Raw genomic sequence first — 18,376 nt, 5'->3', positions numbered from 1 at the left:
TTTTATCTATGGTTGAAAATCATTTTGTTTGGCAAAAGTAAATCTTAAGCCTATTTGAAATATATTTTCCGTTTCTGAAGGTTCATGTGAGATGTTCTAAGAATCTGTTGTCTCTCGTCGATCTGTCTGTAAACTCTTTTTACATGTTAACTCCTTCTATAGAACTGTAACAAATTCAACAAATCTTGGAACAAAACATCCTTATTTAAATGGAATTTAAAATTAAAATGTAGAGCAATTATTTTTTTCAAAGGGAGAGAATTGCAAAATTGCATAATAAGTTTTCTTCTTAAAAACATTGCACCAGAAATGTCAATATTTACACCTCTACTTGTATTTAAAGTGAAGATTCATAGTTGTTTAGATCGTGACTTCATGCCCAATATTTAGGTCCCAACAGGAGTTTAAAGTTTAACATATAAATATATGTATATTGGGGAAATGTATAAAATTTTCTCCAAGACTAGAATTTGTGATATTACTATGTTTAACACCAATGACTTACTCTTGACTTGGATAAAAGTTCACAAAACAAAAACAACTTAAATGTTGTGGTTCTAAGTTCTTATGAAGTTTTGCTTCACGGGCACACAATTAAGAAAGAGTAAGGACAGAAGATGATAAGGATTATGGGAGAAATGTTGTTTAATTACAATGTAGGACTCATTGTTAGACAATAATGGTTTTCCATATAGATTTTTTAACATGCGTTAGAATGCAATGTAATCATGGCAAAGCAGTTACATGTACGGAACCTCAACACACCAATATGTTTTTTGGTGGATCAATAAACAATTCTTTAAAAAAGATTTCACAAAACAGAGCTCAATAGCCACTTTTAATTCATACGAAACTCATTGATTTTTTTCCAGAGATATATAAGATTGGGAATAAGAAATGACCATCTGGTTTAGTCATAAAATACAATTTTATATTACGCGGGGATATTAAGGAAGCATATGAAATCTTGGTTACATCTATATTCGTGCAATCACAATTATATATTACATGTATTATGTACATATTCAAATATTTAAGCAACAAAACGAAGAGCAAAAGCAAATAAAAAATTGCAAAGACAATTTTTATTCACAAACTAGATTGTATTACGTAGATTAACCTGAACTGAATTTTTTCATAAAATATGATAAAGATTATTGAGATAGCTTTGGTTTTGCAAATTATCAATTAGATATTACAGATTAAGCCAAATAATACATATAGTTTATATGCAAATGACCTTCTTGTTTTTTAGAAATACACTGTCACAACTGTAATACAATGGCATCTGCGATAACCAACCAGGGGCTTCGAGAAAACAAGGGTGGTGCAGATAATTTGGATAGCAGTAGTGATTTCTTGTAAATATATTCTTTTTTTCATTGACAAACCTATATTGCTTTATACATCTTAACTTGGAGAAATAAAAAATAATGATATAAATTATGCGGACATTTTACTATTTCTAATCTCTGTTCTCTCTTAAAACCATTTTGATTTAATTGTGATGTGTCGACCGTAAGTTAAAGCCCTTTTCAGATCTTTATTTTCACTCGGTAAAATTTAACAAAATCTGGTATAATTTAATTTATGGGGAAAATAGAGTAACCATTTTTCTGTAAGACATATGTTCTGTTTATCCCATAACCATTATACCAAAATAATGTGACCGTTGTTTATTAAAATTCCGTGCACCAATAAGCAAATCCCAAGGAAAGTTAAAACTGTTTAAACCAGCAGCACCGTTCTTAAAGTTCAACAGAGAATTACAGATATTGCAATCGTTGAATACTAATTATGTATACGGGATGGGTTAATTTGTCAACATTGAAATAAATAGTGAACAATCTTAATAATAGTAAATAGCTACAATGTGTTATATTTTTTCGAAATATTCTGATTTAGTTTAGATTTGAAAACTTTTATTATTTTTATCAGAAAGAAATATTGGTATATTGGATATCGTCTTGAAAAAAGTATTATTTTCGAGAAAATTAAACTAACAATGTTACATATTGTAATTGTTAGTCATTTTATCAATCTTAACACATGGAATTGTTAAGTCGATAATTTTATATCGTTTTACTGAAAAATACATAGCTGGACATTACCTACTTGGTGAAGCATATCATAATCGCAATATATGTTTACTCCCAAAAAGGTTACAGAGGACTATAATATTCACTTTCAGATCAATCAGTTGACCTATTTCATAGTTCTTAGTGTGTTATCATCCGTTAACAATATAATTTTAACTTTTTAACACTTACAAGGCTAATCATTACCGTTTTTGTTTTAGGTAGGTATCTCAAGTACAAGAAAAATAAATCAAAATTTATGAACCACCGCCCCGGGGCTCATTGACCGGGACAAAGCAAGAAAGTGGCACGTTTTTCATAAGTCCTCTTCTATACACACATAGCTGTTGAAAAATAAACCTAAAGGCAACATTAAGTCCATAAAGCCCTCTACCGCACATGTGAATTCCATGGGCCCTGCGTTAGGAATTGGTGCACTAAGGTGTGCTTACATATAATGAAAGTATTTAACATCTTAGCAAAAAAATATTCCTTTGGACTTAAACAATAAAAGTAAATGCATGATTATAACGTCCATTGATTTCTCTATCAAAGTTGTGAAATTCATTATTTCTCGGTCAGACGTGCATGCTTTATTGCGGGGTCAATATTGACAAACAGAGAAAATTCATTTCCTCTTTGATTTCTTAACTCCACTTTTATGTACATTTTAAGAAAACCTAAATACATGGTTATGATGTCCATGAAGCCTTTTATTCATATTCTGAAATCTGGGGGTCGATGGGTCAGTGGTATAAGGTCACACGGTACCGCCTATATAACCACATAGTGAAAGTGTATTAAATTTAAGAAAGTTTACTTTGTATCAGATCTAAAAACACTATAAACATGTGTCGAGGGTTTGAGCTTTAGGGCGGGCCTAGTATGGCTATTAAGTGAAACTGTATATTTTTTTACCTCTTGATTCAAGGCAGGGAAATATTTATGAACGTATGGTTATGATAGGCATGAAACCTAAATTGTGAAATTCATGACCTATGGGCCCTTAGTTTTGGTATAACTAATATGGCCATATAGTGGGGATGGTTGGAATTTTATATTTTCTTCTGTACTTTCACAGTCGTGGGAGATAAAAGAATGCATGCTTTTATGCATATAGTGTACTGCTGCGCTCTTCGTAAATTTAAATCTTCATAGGCATACATGTACGAGCCTTTTGTCAACCAAACGTTTACAATTGTTGGCATCGAAGCTTAGATATAAAAATTTGAGTTAATTCTCCCCCCCCCCCTCCCTCCCTCCCTCCCTCCCCCTCCCCCAGCACCACCACCATAAATGTTTTTAAACATCAATTCTGATTAGGCTTAGACTCTAAAATAGAGTTTAGGTCACAATAAAGAGACCCTTGACAGATCAATCTATAGTACTGTTGTATGCAGGTGACCGTCGATGCATTTAGGCCTCTTGTTATCATTTTCAACGTCATTCCGTTTTGGGAGTTGACTCTCCTATGCACTTACTCGGGCAAAGCAAAAGTGAAACAGTGTTTGGATCTAAGCACAAATCAATACCGCTGACAACACTTAGTTATTGAAAATAATCGATAAATTCCATGCTATGTATTCTGCAGCATTGTTTTTCAAGAAAACCTATTTATTAATACCATGAATATAGTAAGATTTTAAATTGTACAAACAGTTTAGATATTTTTAAAAGTAATATGTTTTCCTACGCTAGATTTCATTTGAGTCTCACTCAACCAGTCGATTGGCTGCCCCCTTTAATATCCGACAAAACAAAGTATCTCTTGCTTGTCGGAGATAAACGTAGACAGCCGTATATATTTTATATATATTAAACCATTCATAGTTGTAAAAGCTTGTAAAGGTGAAAAATGATTGATCAAACCTGACTCTTTTAGTTATTTTAACCTTCACCACATTTTCTACATGGAGTTTCGGGTTAATGAACATTCAAACTACTGGGCATTTCGGACTGATGAACCTTCGATCTCTTCGGCCTTCGTACTAATGCACCTCCGGGCTTATGTGCAGACCCCAGATAATGCTGTTTATGCCTTTCCTCTCCATCATAGTAAATTCGACTAATTTTACGCGGTATATGTACGACTATATAATGTCTTGTATTATATACAGAAAAAAACACCTACATGTACATCAACATAAAATCGTCAACAATTTTATGCCTAGATAAATCCTACCCTTATCTTTTGAAGAGACTTGGACACGATTTGACATAAAAGTTTTCAAATTTTATTTTTCCATTTTCAATGTTTAAACTGATAAATAAAGACTTTAGAATGCTTTGTCAAAATTTGAAAGTCAAATATAAAGTTATGAGCAAGGAACAGAGTTCATAAATCTTTGTTTTGTGAACAAAGCTAGAATGTTGTCATTGTTTACATATGTGTTGTATTGGTGTACGTTTTAATCAAATGTATCTTTCTTTTGTTGATAATAGTATTTATGAAGATATTGAATTAGTTTAAATTGTTTTGCATGTCATTTTGTTTAAGAAATGGTAATTCTTTACCTTACATTTTTGTAACCAACGATAAGACTCGAGATTTCTTTACATACAAACCAATTATTACCTTTGTATCTCGCTTGTAACTTGACTTTAACATTCAATATTATGGTCAATCATTTTAAATGCACCAGTTAACAGTTGTATACATAAATCAAAGAACTGAAGTACTGACGGGTTGATTTTATCAATTGTTATGTATTTTGAAATCAACGATATGTGATTTTGTATGGCAAGTAAATTCCTATAGGTAATTGAATTACGCACTGCGGCAACGCACTTTGAAAAGAAATTACACACTTTGATAAATTTTTATCAAAGTGCGTTAAATTTTGGACCAAGTTTATCCACTTTAAAATTGTTTTTCAAAGTGCGTTATGAAGGTACATCAACATTTTTTTAGTATCGACACTGTTAACGCTCTTTGAAAAAAATATTTTTATATCACAAATTCTGGAACTAAATTTCAAGTTTGTTGATGGTATGATGGTTTTTTAACACTCGTGAATTTAATTTACCGTATTTAGAACGGTGATGGGGTGGAGGTGAGGGTTAACCAAAGATGCTGGTCAAATGCAAGTGCATCATTTAATTGATTTCAAAAAGAAGGCCCCCTACCCTCATTTTTCCTTCCAAAACATATGACATTCAGCAACTTTGAGTAAACATTTAAGATCGGAAAAAGAAATTTGCTCTGTATAAGTACATGCAGTGTTATTGAAAAAAAAGAGCTGGCCGAACAATAATTTCTTAATTTCTATGTTAAAGAATCTATGTGTTTCAACAGTAACCCTCGTCTCGTATTCAATCAAAAAAATAATTTCAAGAAAAGAATATTAACATTAACATTAACGAACATTAAATCATTATAAACTTTAAAACACGCTTTAGAAAGTTGGTTATTTTCTCGCACCGATCTTCTAAAGATCGTTTTGTTTTGATAAACATAAATGACGTATCCTTTTATCACACTATGTTTGTTTACAAGCATCCCGAATTGTTCTTTGTGTGTAAATTGTCGATTTTGTTTTATGAGAAAACAATTCTCATCTAGAAACTGTTTATCAAGTTAGCTGGGAATGCACTAGGTTCTTTTTTAAATATGTCACATTAAGCTAAACAATGTTAAAACAATCATTTATTGTATATAAAACTATCAACTATTTTCATTAAACCATTAACATTCTTTTTCAAAGTGCATTTATATAGACGATATCAACGCACTTTGAAAAAAAAATAATTCAAAGTGCGTTGACTTGCTCTAAAAATTAACGCACTTTGCAAACATTTTTCAAAGTGCGTAATTTTTCAAAGTGCGTTGTAACAACGCACATTTTTATAATATGAATCCTACAGGAATTTCGTAAAAACCCAATATCAATCATGTTTTTTTTTTAATATTCAAAGAATTGTTCTATCAAACTCCGTATTAGTAATCGAAATAGTTATGAGGAATTGTATGGATCGAAGCAAAATTGAACTCTACTCTCGTTCAACCAAACTCTCAGATGTATCCGTTAACTCCGACAAGCAATAGAGACTCTGTGCTAGTCGGAGATTTACGGAGACAATAGGGCGTCTGGTTGAACGAGATTATATTGAACTCTGGCGTAGGAATACGTAGAATGTTCGACTTCAAAAATATCTAAATTGTTCGTACCATTTAAAATCTGACTATTTACATGGTATCTATAAATGAATTTCCTTGAAGAACTCGTTACATCGAACTTATTGATTAGAGCTAAATGTCGTCAGCGGTGTTGATTTGAGCGTAGGTCAAAACACTGTTTCACTTTCGGTTTGCCTTCGTTACTGCATAGGAGAGTTGATTGAAATCAACTCCTAAAAATGAAAATGAAATTGTTGATCATAAATCGTGTCCAAGTCCCTTTAAAAGGTCCGTATTGCTCTGATTTAAAATTGTATTCCGTTTTATGGGTTTTTGAGATGGTTGACACTTTCTTATTGTCATTTTTCATATAAAACATTTTTAAAGTGTGTGTCCATTGTAGATACACCAAGGGATACTGTGTTATTCAAAAGGATCTAAAAGAACTTTATTCATCGTTGCACGACTTTGTCGTTAAACAAGAATTCAAAACGCATATACTAAAAGATGCTTTTGGTATGGATGATATCGAAAAAAAGTTGAATCAACAGAAAGCTGATGTCATGAAGACAGAATGTCCAATAGTGATTGCGGGTGAAAACATTTTTTCATTATTATTGAAAGCAAGAAGGTCATTACAAAGCGTACATATTTTGTTGATCTAAACTAAAAAAAATATTCTTTTTCTCATTCTTAAAAAAAAATATTTCACTATACTCTTATTTGATAGGGCATGCATTGAGCTGAATATGTTTAATTTACATTTTCAAATTGTTTTGCTATTTCACACTTCAGAACTTAGATAGAAAAGGGGAGAAAACTGAAACACGGTGTACGTAGAAATTAAAACGCGTCCGACCCTTGGTGTTCTCATTCCAATTGATCCTTAAGGCCTGTGATAATACTGTTGGTACTTACATGGTATTTTTGTTCAGGCATTTCTTACGTGTATTAGTTAATAAGTATACCCATGCTCTCAGTTTAAAAAGTCCAATTAAATTTTGTTTTAATATATATGCTGTCAGAGTTTGTGCCAAGTGAAATTTTAAGTTTCTGGTATATAGTTATTAGCAAAACACAAACATATTCCTATGTGAGTAAAATTGTGTATCGGTTTAGATACTGATATTTAATCCAAAAAAAATAGATAAATAAATAAAAGCATCTGAATTCAACCTACATAAACAAAAAACTTGAATTTTAATGCATAAAAAACATACATGCTCGTAAGTTCTGCTTTTCGCCTATAAGTTGGCAACAACATGTAAAACTCATAAAGTTAACATTTGTGAAAACATAATTAAGTTGTAAATAAAATTGAAAAATAAAAAGTTGAAGAGTGTTATCTTATATCATGACCAGTTTCATGTAACTTAACTAAAATGCGTCTTGTTTACATAATACAGAGTTTTGATCTTGGCATGTCTTTACTGCTAAAACAAAAAGACAACTATAATTACATTCTGTTTTAAAGGTACTCATGTCTTATCTTAGCATTTAACCATAGTCAAATTAAAGACACGAGCATTTTAAAAAAAATTCCTCGAATACTACTGAAGATATCGTACATACATTGTAAATCGTTATTCAAAATTTACGGGCGTTTTAGTTTTTTTTTCTTTTGCTTTTGTTTCATTTTGTCTATTCCTTATAATATATTTACATTTTAACAGTTAGGAAAATTTGTCGGTCAAGTTAAAATCGAAAATATTGTAAATAGTTGCAGATGAACAAAACATGTTTACGAACATTTCTTAAATCACTGAAAAGAGCCTTTCATAAACGAGTTTATGCTTACATAAATCTTTAAAAATGCCTTTTTTAACATAAGGAGAAACCAGTTCTGGGAAATCGAGCATAATCAATCTGATACTTGATGAAGAGATTCTACCTACTGGTATTACATCGTGTACATCAAGGGTGTGCAGAGTCAAACATGGTGAACAGTTTGTGATATCTACCAAAGACAACAACGACGAAGAACTAGAGGAATTGTCATTTGAAAACTTGAACAAAATGGCTAAACAAATGGAAATTCTTGCTAAAACAGACGATGAAAAAATCCGTTACGTTGATGTATATATGCCTGCTCCCTTGCTACAGGTTTATATTTGAAACACTTTTGATAATCTGTTTATCAAAACAAAATTATTTTTTTACCATAACGTTTAACACAAGATATTTAAATGTCCAGGTGCCTTTGTCAATGAAAGCCAAACCAATCAAATTATTAGCTCAATATATATATATATATATATATATATATATATATATATATATATATATATATATATATATATATATATATATATATATATATATTATATATATATATATATATATATATATATATATATATATATAGTTATACAAGAACCGTGTTGTGTGATATTTCATGTATCTCAGACTCACGTTGTGGGATCCTTCGGTGGTTTATGGGTCATCTATATTTTGACCCATAAACCATGTCGTCCAAAATTCACAGGGAGGTTGAAAATGGTATTATTAACATAAAAAACAAAAAACATTTTTTTTTACCCACACAGATATATTAAAAAATGTCCCACAACTCAAAAGCTATTTTTAGAACATCGCGTCAAAGCCCCTCGCTTTGAACATTTTGTCTATCTATAAACATCATGCTATACAAATGTAGTTTGATAGGCAAATCATATTTTAAAAACATATTCTGAAACGCAAGTATCATATCATTAGTTTACATTAGTGAACAAAATTCAACATTAATGTTATTGTTTTTAAAATGCTAAATCAGACTCATTAATCTGCAGCAATTCTGAATTGCGCAACATGTAATATTTTCCTACGCCAATATTACGCCAAAAATATAGTCCCTGTTAGATTGTAAACTTTGATTACTTTTTCTATGCCAAGTTGTATGATGATAAATAAGAAAGAAAAATATTCTATTTTAATTTCCTTTCATCTTGATTCAATGAACAATTAATCAATTTTACGTTTGACAAGTCGAAAACCAGAAAAGACTCCTATAATTGATTTGATATTTTTTTCCCCTGTATTTTACGGCTTTAAAAGAATTATGTAGAAAATAAAACAATATTTTGACATTCTATATTTAATCACGATAAAAGTAATCCCGGTACCTATATATAATTTGGCATCATTTTAAAGAGGAGGTCAGGAGCTTGTTTAATGCCGTTTTTGGAGAGATTGTAGGCATTCTAGATATATCTCATAAGTAAAAATGCACAAAACTCCGAGAGTTGTTACTTTTATCCTTCATATTTCATAGAAATGGTTGATTAAAACGTGATTTTTCATTGTGTCTACCAAAGATTTAAGCCCGGGTACATCCTATGAAACAAAGATATTTTTATTAAGCATCATTATTTAAATTCTTATCTTGAATTTCATAAACGTTTAGGCACCTTTCATTTACTAGATCTTGACCTTAACCATGATTATTAAATTAATTAAATTGTGGAAACATAAAAAAATCTTATACTCAGTGGTTGTTTTTTTAATTCACAACAGGTTATAATCAACATTTGTTGTAATTATTTTGTCCCTGCAAACAGGTACTGGTACTTTTAATGGGCGGTTTTTGGTCTATAAAAGGCCATTGTTTTAAACATTCCATATTTAAAATTTTAAATGATGATTTTTTTGTATCTAAACTTGTAATAATCTTAACTAATGAAATTCATAATCATGTTAATATGAAGATTTTTAAAAAAAGAAAATACACATTAATTGTGAGACATCAAATTCATAATTATTGGAAATGAACTATATGATCAATATGTTACTAGCACTGTATGATCATTTTTTTTTACATGATATGATATGCTTCATGTATGGTACATGTATAACACTTTTTCTATATATACACTTTTTCATACAGAAAGCAATATGATATCATATCATGTGAAAAAAGACCATACAGTGCGAGTAACATTTATCATATCGTACAAAAGCAATTCGTGCTATGCTCGGAACGTTTTGTAAAAATTGTATAGCGTGTGAGAAGCATGTGAGAAACACAGAAACATGCAGCTGGTATAGTAGTGTGATTCAGGTTTTTATTTGTATGAAGAAGAACAATTGTTACCCTCCTTCTCTCCCCCCCCCCCACTCCGGATACACCCCAGAGCGTGCATGGGGATTGAAATAATAGGAATAAAAGGAATATTTTGATTCAAAGAGATTTTATGAAGATAAATACTTCATCCCCCCCCCTCAATATTTCATTTAACAAGGGGATGCTCTGCTTTGCGGTGCCCTTGTATTTTTGAAAAATACATTGTGATTCATATATCGTGACCACTATATTGTGATATGCATTATTGTTGCATAACACATGCATTTTTCATATAACCATAATATTTCATCATATGAATGCATCTGTTTATATGTAACATAAGACTTTTTATCTAAGTATTGTTTTCATTATTATTTTACAAGCATTGATGAGTATGAATCTTCCAAAAGCTTGGAAAGCACATTAATGATGCATCCTCAGATAAGCCCAAAAATAATGCTGTTATGAAATTAATGTTCAACAACACCCCAAGCTTTGCCTCTTGCAAGGTAGATGGTAGGAGACAACCCTTACCAAAATATTGACATTCTGGCAACACATTCTCCTAGCAGTGAGCGGCCACTGCGCCACCCACTCGGCCATCTAGGCAAGACAAAAATCTTCCTTTTGATGACGAACGGAACCTAGCGCGCTGGCCGCGCACTACACAATCTTTTGAGATACAGGTGGAATACAGTTAAACGATAATTTGAGAGGATCGGAACGATACACATTGCATATATATATACATAATTATATAATAAGCACAAACATTGCAATCTTTATTTATAGCGATATTGTCATGTCGAAGATACAATCATATCCATCTCGATATCAGGGCTGAATTTCAATATAAAGCGAACTTTATTATTTAGGGAAACGTTATGATCGTGGATACACCTGGTTGTGGAGATATGGGACAAAAAGAAGTTTCAGACATGATGATGTCGTATCTACCTATTGCATTAGCATTTGTTTTTGTGTTAAATGTTTCAAATGCTGGTGGAATTCAAGATGACAGGGTATGGTGTCTTATATACATTCTCAAACAACTTGCATGACTATACTGGAATACTTATGCACTGCAGAAAACTAGCACACTGATACTTGATTTTATGCAAAAAGAAAATATATTTATGATGTTCTTTTCATCATTTTTCTTCTAAAAAAATAGAATAAATACCTAAATATTTGTCTAGTAATATAATACAAACAATACAAACATTTCAGCTTCTGAAAATTATTTCTAACGTTCGAGATTCAATGGATGAGATGGTTAGTTTTAATCCAAAAGATGTTATTTTCCTGCTAAACAAATGGGATACTATTGCTCATGTCAAAGAGAAGAAACGTGAAGAGTATTTTGAAAAAACCAAAAAAGATATACGCACATCTTGGAAAGAAACTGATGATTCGTATATTTTTCGAATTTCGGCAGTCAAGGTATCAAAAAGACAACTACATGTATCGATCATAAGGGAAAACAAATCAGTAAAAAATTAGCAAAAATCCTGGCAATTTTTTGATTTAGCACTTTTTTCTTTTCTGTATAAATGCGTCTGTGTACACATGATGAGGTCAAAATGGCATAGTCATTAAGTTGTGAATTTGCTCCTTTCAGGTTTCAGAGGGAGAAGAAAAATATACCAAAGTATTTGACAAGTTTCAAAGGACTCTCAAAGATGTAATCACAAGAAATGAAAACAAACGAGTAAAAGTTCATCTAAGGTATTTAAACTTTTTGAATCTATTTATTTTTACATCTATTCCATATTTAATAAATTGCTATTTTTGATAATCAAAATAAAACGTAAATTTATTTTCCCAATATATATTCTTAAACTTTAAGAACCAAGTATGCATCAATATAAAGATAACTGTATTAGTAATCAGTCGATATTTTTCTCGAGACCTCTGGTACCAATGCAAGGTACATGTACATATCATGAAAACGTGTGTGTGTGTGTTTTTTTAGACTTCTGAATGAAATTCTGGATGAGTTTAATAGGGTTCTTTCCACAAAGCTTCTTTGTGCAGAGCAGAATGCTGAGGATAACGAGTCAAAATTAAACAGATTGTCAACAGAGCTAGAAAAACTAGAACATAGCAGAGAAGAGGTATTTTTATGTATCAAGAATTCCGTATTTGTTCTTCATAATATGTACTATGCTATTATATCAAAATGATATGAAAACTTTCATTGTAAACAAGAGGTCAATTGGCCTTAACGGTCACCTGAGTAGCATATAACCCATACACAAAGTTGTCGTATATGCATTTAATTAATTAGGATTCATTCTGGATTAGAACAATTATAAATTTGTAAAGATGACCACCTCTTTGCCTGAAATATTTCAAATACAACTGTTAAACCTATAATTTTGGCGAAAAACATAAAGATTTGGTCTACAAAATCATGAATTCAGTTTTCCTTTCAGGTGTGTGGGAGTAAAGAAGATAATTTTTTAACATTATATGTATTAAGGATGACGTTTACTCAGAATTAAAAAAAATCAACTGATGATAATGAAAAAAACAACTATTGTGTGTTATAGACCTTACATGGTAGTGTTATTCTTCACTTTCAAAAAAGTAGGTCAATGACCTACTTTTTTAGTTAATGACAATTGAATATTTTTTGAAAAATCCATAAAACTTTTACACTATGATTCAGATTTTTTGATTGTGAAAATAATACAAATTGCTTAACTCTTTAACAAATGAAATACAGTTTATGAATGGTAGTGACATTAAATAGATTCAACGCATTAAGTTTTCATTTACAATTTCTATAGATATTCTAGTCCGAATTTCCTCTATCAGTTTTCAAATTACTACCCATTTTTGATTCAGTATAACATAAAAACTGAATGATGATAATGCTAAAACATTTATAGTATTAAAGTAAGTAAATTGACCTTTCTCTGCTGGTATAAAATTTATATGAGGTCAATGATCAACATTTTGAGACATTTTTAAGCATTTTTCAATATTTTTGTAGTGTGTGTCATACGATTATCTAAACGAAAATGCAAGATAAAACCAACAGAAAATATGCAAAATTATGTTGATTAACAAATAAAATCTTACCTTTAAATATTATAGTACTGCCAAAAATATTTCAGTGGAAAACAAAATCTGAAAAATTTAGTCCAAATTTTCCTCTGTTTTGCTAAAAGTTAAACTTTGTCAGATCCTTATTCCATAATTTTGTAAAAATATCGATTTTAATATCAATAATAATTCATTTCATAAATACTGTTTGTATTTAAAAGAAATTTTATTCATGAAATTGAACTTTTTAAGAATCCGAATTTGAGAACTCAAACCCTGAGTAAACAACGTCCTTAACACCTATACATCCATTTTTGCCCTGCCCTAGAGTCAAAATCCATACTCCAGGGAACATGAACATTAACATAAATATAATGATAAATATATATGGGAGTAGAAAAGATTTAATACATTTTAACTATATGGCCTTATATGCCCCACCCTAGAGCCTGAACCAATGGCCCAGGGGTCATGAATTTCAAAATTTAGGTAGAAGGGATTCATGGGCATCATAATTATGCAACCAGTCTTTTCCCTCAAGTTGTGGGAGTAGAGAAGAAGATTTTTTTAAAAATTGTTGTTTTTTTGCATATTTGAACCCACATGTGGCGCCTGGGGGTAGTGGAGCCATGAATTTCACAATTTAGATTCATTATACCATAGAGATACATGTACCCCACACCCAAAATGGTAATAATTAGTATTGTTGTTTTTAAGAAGTAGTTAAAAAAGTAAATTGTTAACGCTCGACGAACGACGCACGCGGACGACGACGGACGAAAACGGATATATTTTTAGTAGATAATGAGATTTAACAATATATTGAGTAAATTAAAAACAATGCAAATGAGCGAACTATCTAACAACAGTTATAAAGTGACAAATCAAAGTTAGTTGCATGTATATCTGATAAATCCATCCATTTTAAGGTGTTATGAATTTCTTTAACCGGGAAACAACGATGCCTAATAGATAATGGGATGAAGTAATGTCAAACATTGACGACTGTACGAATATCTAGCACACTGTTTTATTACAAGTATTACCGGTGACATTCTAATGAAAGTATTACGAATCTTCCCAAATGAAACGTAGGTCTTGATTCTACTTTATATAAAACTTTCTTCATGGTTACTCGGTGTGAAAGTTAAGAGCGGCAATGTTTTTACTCCGCCCAGCTACGATCTGATTGGACAAAAGTCAGTCAAAACATTATGTTGAAACTATTCTAAAGTTAACTCCTATTAAAAGATTCTACGTAGTTCGTTATATCGCTTAAAATCAACGATATGTTATTTTGCTTGGCAAGAAGTTTGTAATCTATAATATGGATTCTCGGACTTTTCCGACAAGAATTTCGAGAAAACCTCTTATGAATCATGTTGTGTAATATTTAAAAATAGAATTGATTTCATCAAACTATCTATCGGTATTCGAAATATTTCAAAAAGTGTATGGATCCAACCAATAATGAACTATAGTCTCGTTCAACCAAATTCTGGCTGTCTCCGTTATTCTCCGACAAGTAAGAGATACAAAGTCACGTGATAGCTCGATGATGCGACCTCTAAATATAGACTGACTCTCTGCCTGTCGGAGATGTACGGAGACAGCCGATTATTTAACTCTGGTGTAGGAATACATACGACTGCAAAAAACTTTAAACTTTAAAATCTGACTATTTCTTAGGTATTTATAAATAGGTTTCCTTTAAAATAATGCTTCACCGTACATTACATCGAATTTATCGATTATTTTCCAAGAACTAACTCTTGTCAGCGGTGATGATTTGTGCTTAGGTCCAAACACTGTTTCAGTTTCGGTTTGCCAGAGTAACTGCATAGGAGAGTTGATTAAAATCAACTCCCAAAAAGTCATAAAGCGTTAAATTATATAATATTTTAACAATATATTTTTACTTTAACTACAGGTACGTTAATTCAATTTCGGTGTCTTTTCATTTTTGCTAGGAACTTTTCAACATCGAAGGAAGAATTGATATATTTCTTAACGAGGCAACGACTCAGTTACATGACTATGTTCATAGTCCTCACTTCAGAGCAGAAATTCTTAAAGATACAGACACTTTTACAAGGTTTTCCATCAGACGGGCATTGGATGTCCGCATTGAAGAAAATTTAAAAGCTTGGCAGGAACAAAATATTGATAATATTTTTCAGGAAGTCATAATGGAATATCTTTTTGAAAAATTTGAAAGCATTCACAGATCTTTGCATTCAATCAAAGACAATTTAAAAGGATTTCAAACACCTTTTAATGTTAATATCAAAATAATTCCAGCTATAGCCTGGGCTATAAAATCAGAATTTGGTTTAAATCTAAATGTCTTTCTAATGGGTTTGAGGTTGATTAGTGGAATTAGTGAAATGAATCGTAGTAAAGTATTACAAGGTATTGCAGCAGCGGGTATTGTAGGTGGAATAATCTTTTCGGGACTAATGATTGCACGTGCTGATGATTTTGAAACCACACGTGAAAAGGCTTTTCAAGCAAGAGTTGGTGCTTTAACAAAAAAAAGAGTAAAATATTACCTTCGCGAATATTATTTTGAACCGATACAGAAAATGAAAAGGGCATTTTTAGAGGGGGATTTGGAAAAAGAAATGAATAAAATAAAAGAAAATATCTCATCGATGAGAAATAAGCACAAAACATACATATCTCAAAAGAAGACTCTATCTTCAATGCATCAGACCGTGATTCAGAAAATTGAGCGTCTAAAGCAGATTGGGTGTATTGCTATAGTTAACGAGTAATGGGATCAAAGCAGAATTTACAGTTAAAAAAGGTATCTGAAATGATCTATCACCAATACTCACTGATTGCAGTTTGCAGTGTCGTTCATCTTCTACACATTTTATAGCACTGTCATATCTGTACATTCTTGATTTTGTATCGTCGGTCAAGATACTGCTGTGTACAATTCACGATAGCCAGTAAGTTTTTGTGACTTTTGACTTTCATAGAGGAATTTCATCAGCGTCCATGCAGTACAAACGGCTCAGTTTCTTTCTTTTATGAAAGGTTTGCCGATTGAATTTTTTTTACAAATTGAAACGTTTTGGTCATTTTAGAAAAGTATTTTTTCTTATAAAATTGAAATGATTATGCGGGGACATACAAAAGGTCAAAATTCGTAATTTCATATTGTCATGTTGATGAAATGTAAAAAATCTTGTCAAAAATTGTACATCTTTCATGTGACTACAAAGGGGCTATTTATGCTTAAAATGTTTGAACATAATGTCACTTCTTATACCACGATTTGTATTTATAATGCTCTTATCAAATATTGAAAAAAATAGCAAAATTCAGGGAAAGATATATTGGCATTTGTGTAATCTTGTGTTTCTCAAATATTATTTAGAAACATGAGTGGAGGACTTTGTTTTTGTGAATTTGAAAAAATGCTTTGTCCTATTACCTTTTCATTGCAAACTACAAAAACCCACGGAGTAAAAACAAAACAGCAAATCAAGTATAAGGTCATATCAACTTGGCCTCATATCTGAAATAAATGGTAGTTGATGTTATATCACAGTCAAAATTTGCGTTATCTCCCTGTAACCGCAAAAAAACATTACCTTAAATGCCTAACACATATTTTATTCCAGAAATATAGCTAAATGATATGTTAATATCGTATGTTGTGGCTTTTCTTAGATTTTTACCAATTCCCATGTTGCCCTTATGTTATAATTGTTTAGTATAAAATATAAAATAACACTAGCTAAGTTCCTTGATAGAGTTGTTACTTGTTATATGACTGTCTATGTTTTATGTGTCAAAATCTAACACCCTATGATTTCTTACGTCCCATTCATCAAATCCAAATTTAGCAATGATAATTACAGATACCTCATCCAACCCTGTCTTTTGCTTTCTTATTTGGCACATATTTATTGTATTAAAACATATAAACACTAAAATCAGGTCTATTATCGTTAAATTTCATTTTAACTTCAAAACACTTGGTTCATGTACACGTTTTACACAAGATATAAAGATACCTGATGTTATTTTCATTTGTTTAAGATATAAAGATATGTGCTATTTTTTTTTCATTTTGAACACCTCTTTAAAGAAACTTATCAGTGAAAAAAATATATCTTGTAAAATTCAAAAAGGAAGATTTTTTCACGTGCGATTCTTATATTAATGATTTTAAAATTGTTTCCTCTTGCAAACATATATGTATAACAAATAGTTGACTTAAGTAAATGACGCTGTACTCAAGAACACATTTTAAATTTTATTATTTTTCAAGTTAGCATGTGTTTTAAGTTGTTTATGTTTGTCGAAGTATGAATGCTTTAGAAAGTGATCATGGTAACAACGCTTTTTTTCTTATATTCATAAAGAATTTAGATAGGATATTGAAGATTATACATGCGTTCTTGATTGATTCTATTACGACACATTGTTTATTTTTGTATGTGTTTATTTTTTGATACGAATTCCATTAAGAAAAATCACATCTTATGTGTTATGTCCATGCCTATTTATCGCTGTTTTACACAAATCATTCTTTTTATTTACTTTTATTCATTCGAAGAGGCATATAAGTTATTTTTTTTTCCTTTAAGGTGGCAAATGATTGATGAATTACAAAACATTGCAAATAAAATTATTGGTGATAATAACTAACTGTTGTGTAATTCTTATCATATATTGTGTAAGTTCTTATAAATTGTTTTTATGTTTTTTTACGGCATACTTTATGAATACATATACAATAACGTGACCATTGAACAATAAAGCTTAGATCCACTGTGCACTTAGCTGACATTAGCAGTAATCAATTGTTTGAAGCGTAAAACCTAATAGATTCTTCTGTCGTGATAACTAACACAGATTTTTTGTTTTTAATATCATAATTAATTACAATGATACATGTACAATGTTCCATTCTCTATGTTCATTATAAAGAATAAATGTGTGTTGTAAAACATTTGAAGCTTAAGAGTTTTCAATAGAACTCCGGCTAAAAGTAATTCCTACTGAAAACTTGTATGAAGATTACTGCATATCCTTATAACTCGTTTA

The 18,376-nt window shown here is 30.8% G+C and overlaps 1 protein-coding gene across 1 annotated transcript; it reads left to right on the top strand.

Annotated features, from left to right (window-relative positions):
* The first annotated feature begins 1,274 nt into the window (after positions 1 to 1,274).
* Positions 1,275 to 17,900, top strand: LOC136270044 (uncharacterized protein in xynA 3'region-like). The gene is made up of 8 exons (XM_066066275.1): positions 1,275 to 1,361; positions 6,599 to 6,789; positions 8,027 to 8,298; positions 11,131 to 11,277; positions 11,486 to 11,698; positions 11,877 to 11,983; positions 12,231 to 12,372; positions 15,280 to 17,900. Exons 1-8 carry the CDS (start codon positions 1,282 to 1,284, stop codon positions 16,084 to 16,086), a joined length of 1,959 nt encoding a protein of 652 aa, XP_065922347.1. The 5' UTR covers positions 1,275 to 1,281; the 3' UTR covers positions 16,087 to 17,900.
* The last annotated feature ends 476 nt before the right edge of the window (positions 17,901 to 18,376 follow it).

This window comes from Magallana gigas, chromosome 1 (genome assembly GCF_963853765.1).
Source record: "Magallana gigas chromosome 1, xbMagGiga1.1, whole genome shotgun sequence".
NCBI classification, from domain to species: Eukaryota; Metazoa; Mollusca; class Bivalvia; order Ostreida; family Ostreidae; genus Magallana; species Magallana gigas.
Note: the sequence above shows the minus strand (reverse complement) of the source record. Positions and strands in the feature narration are given on the sequence as shown.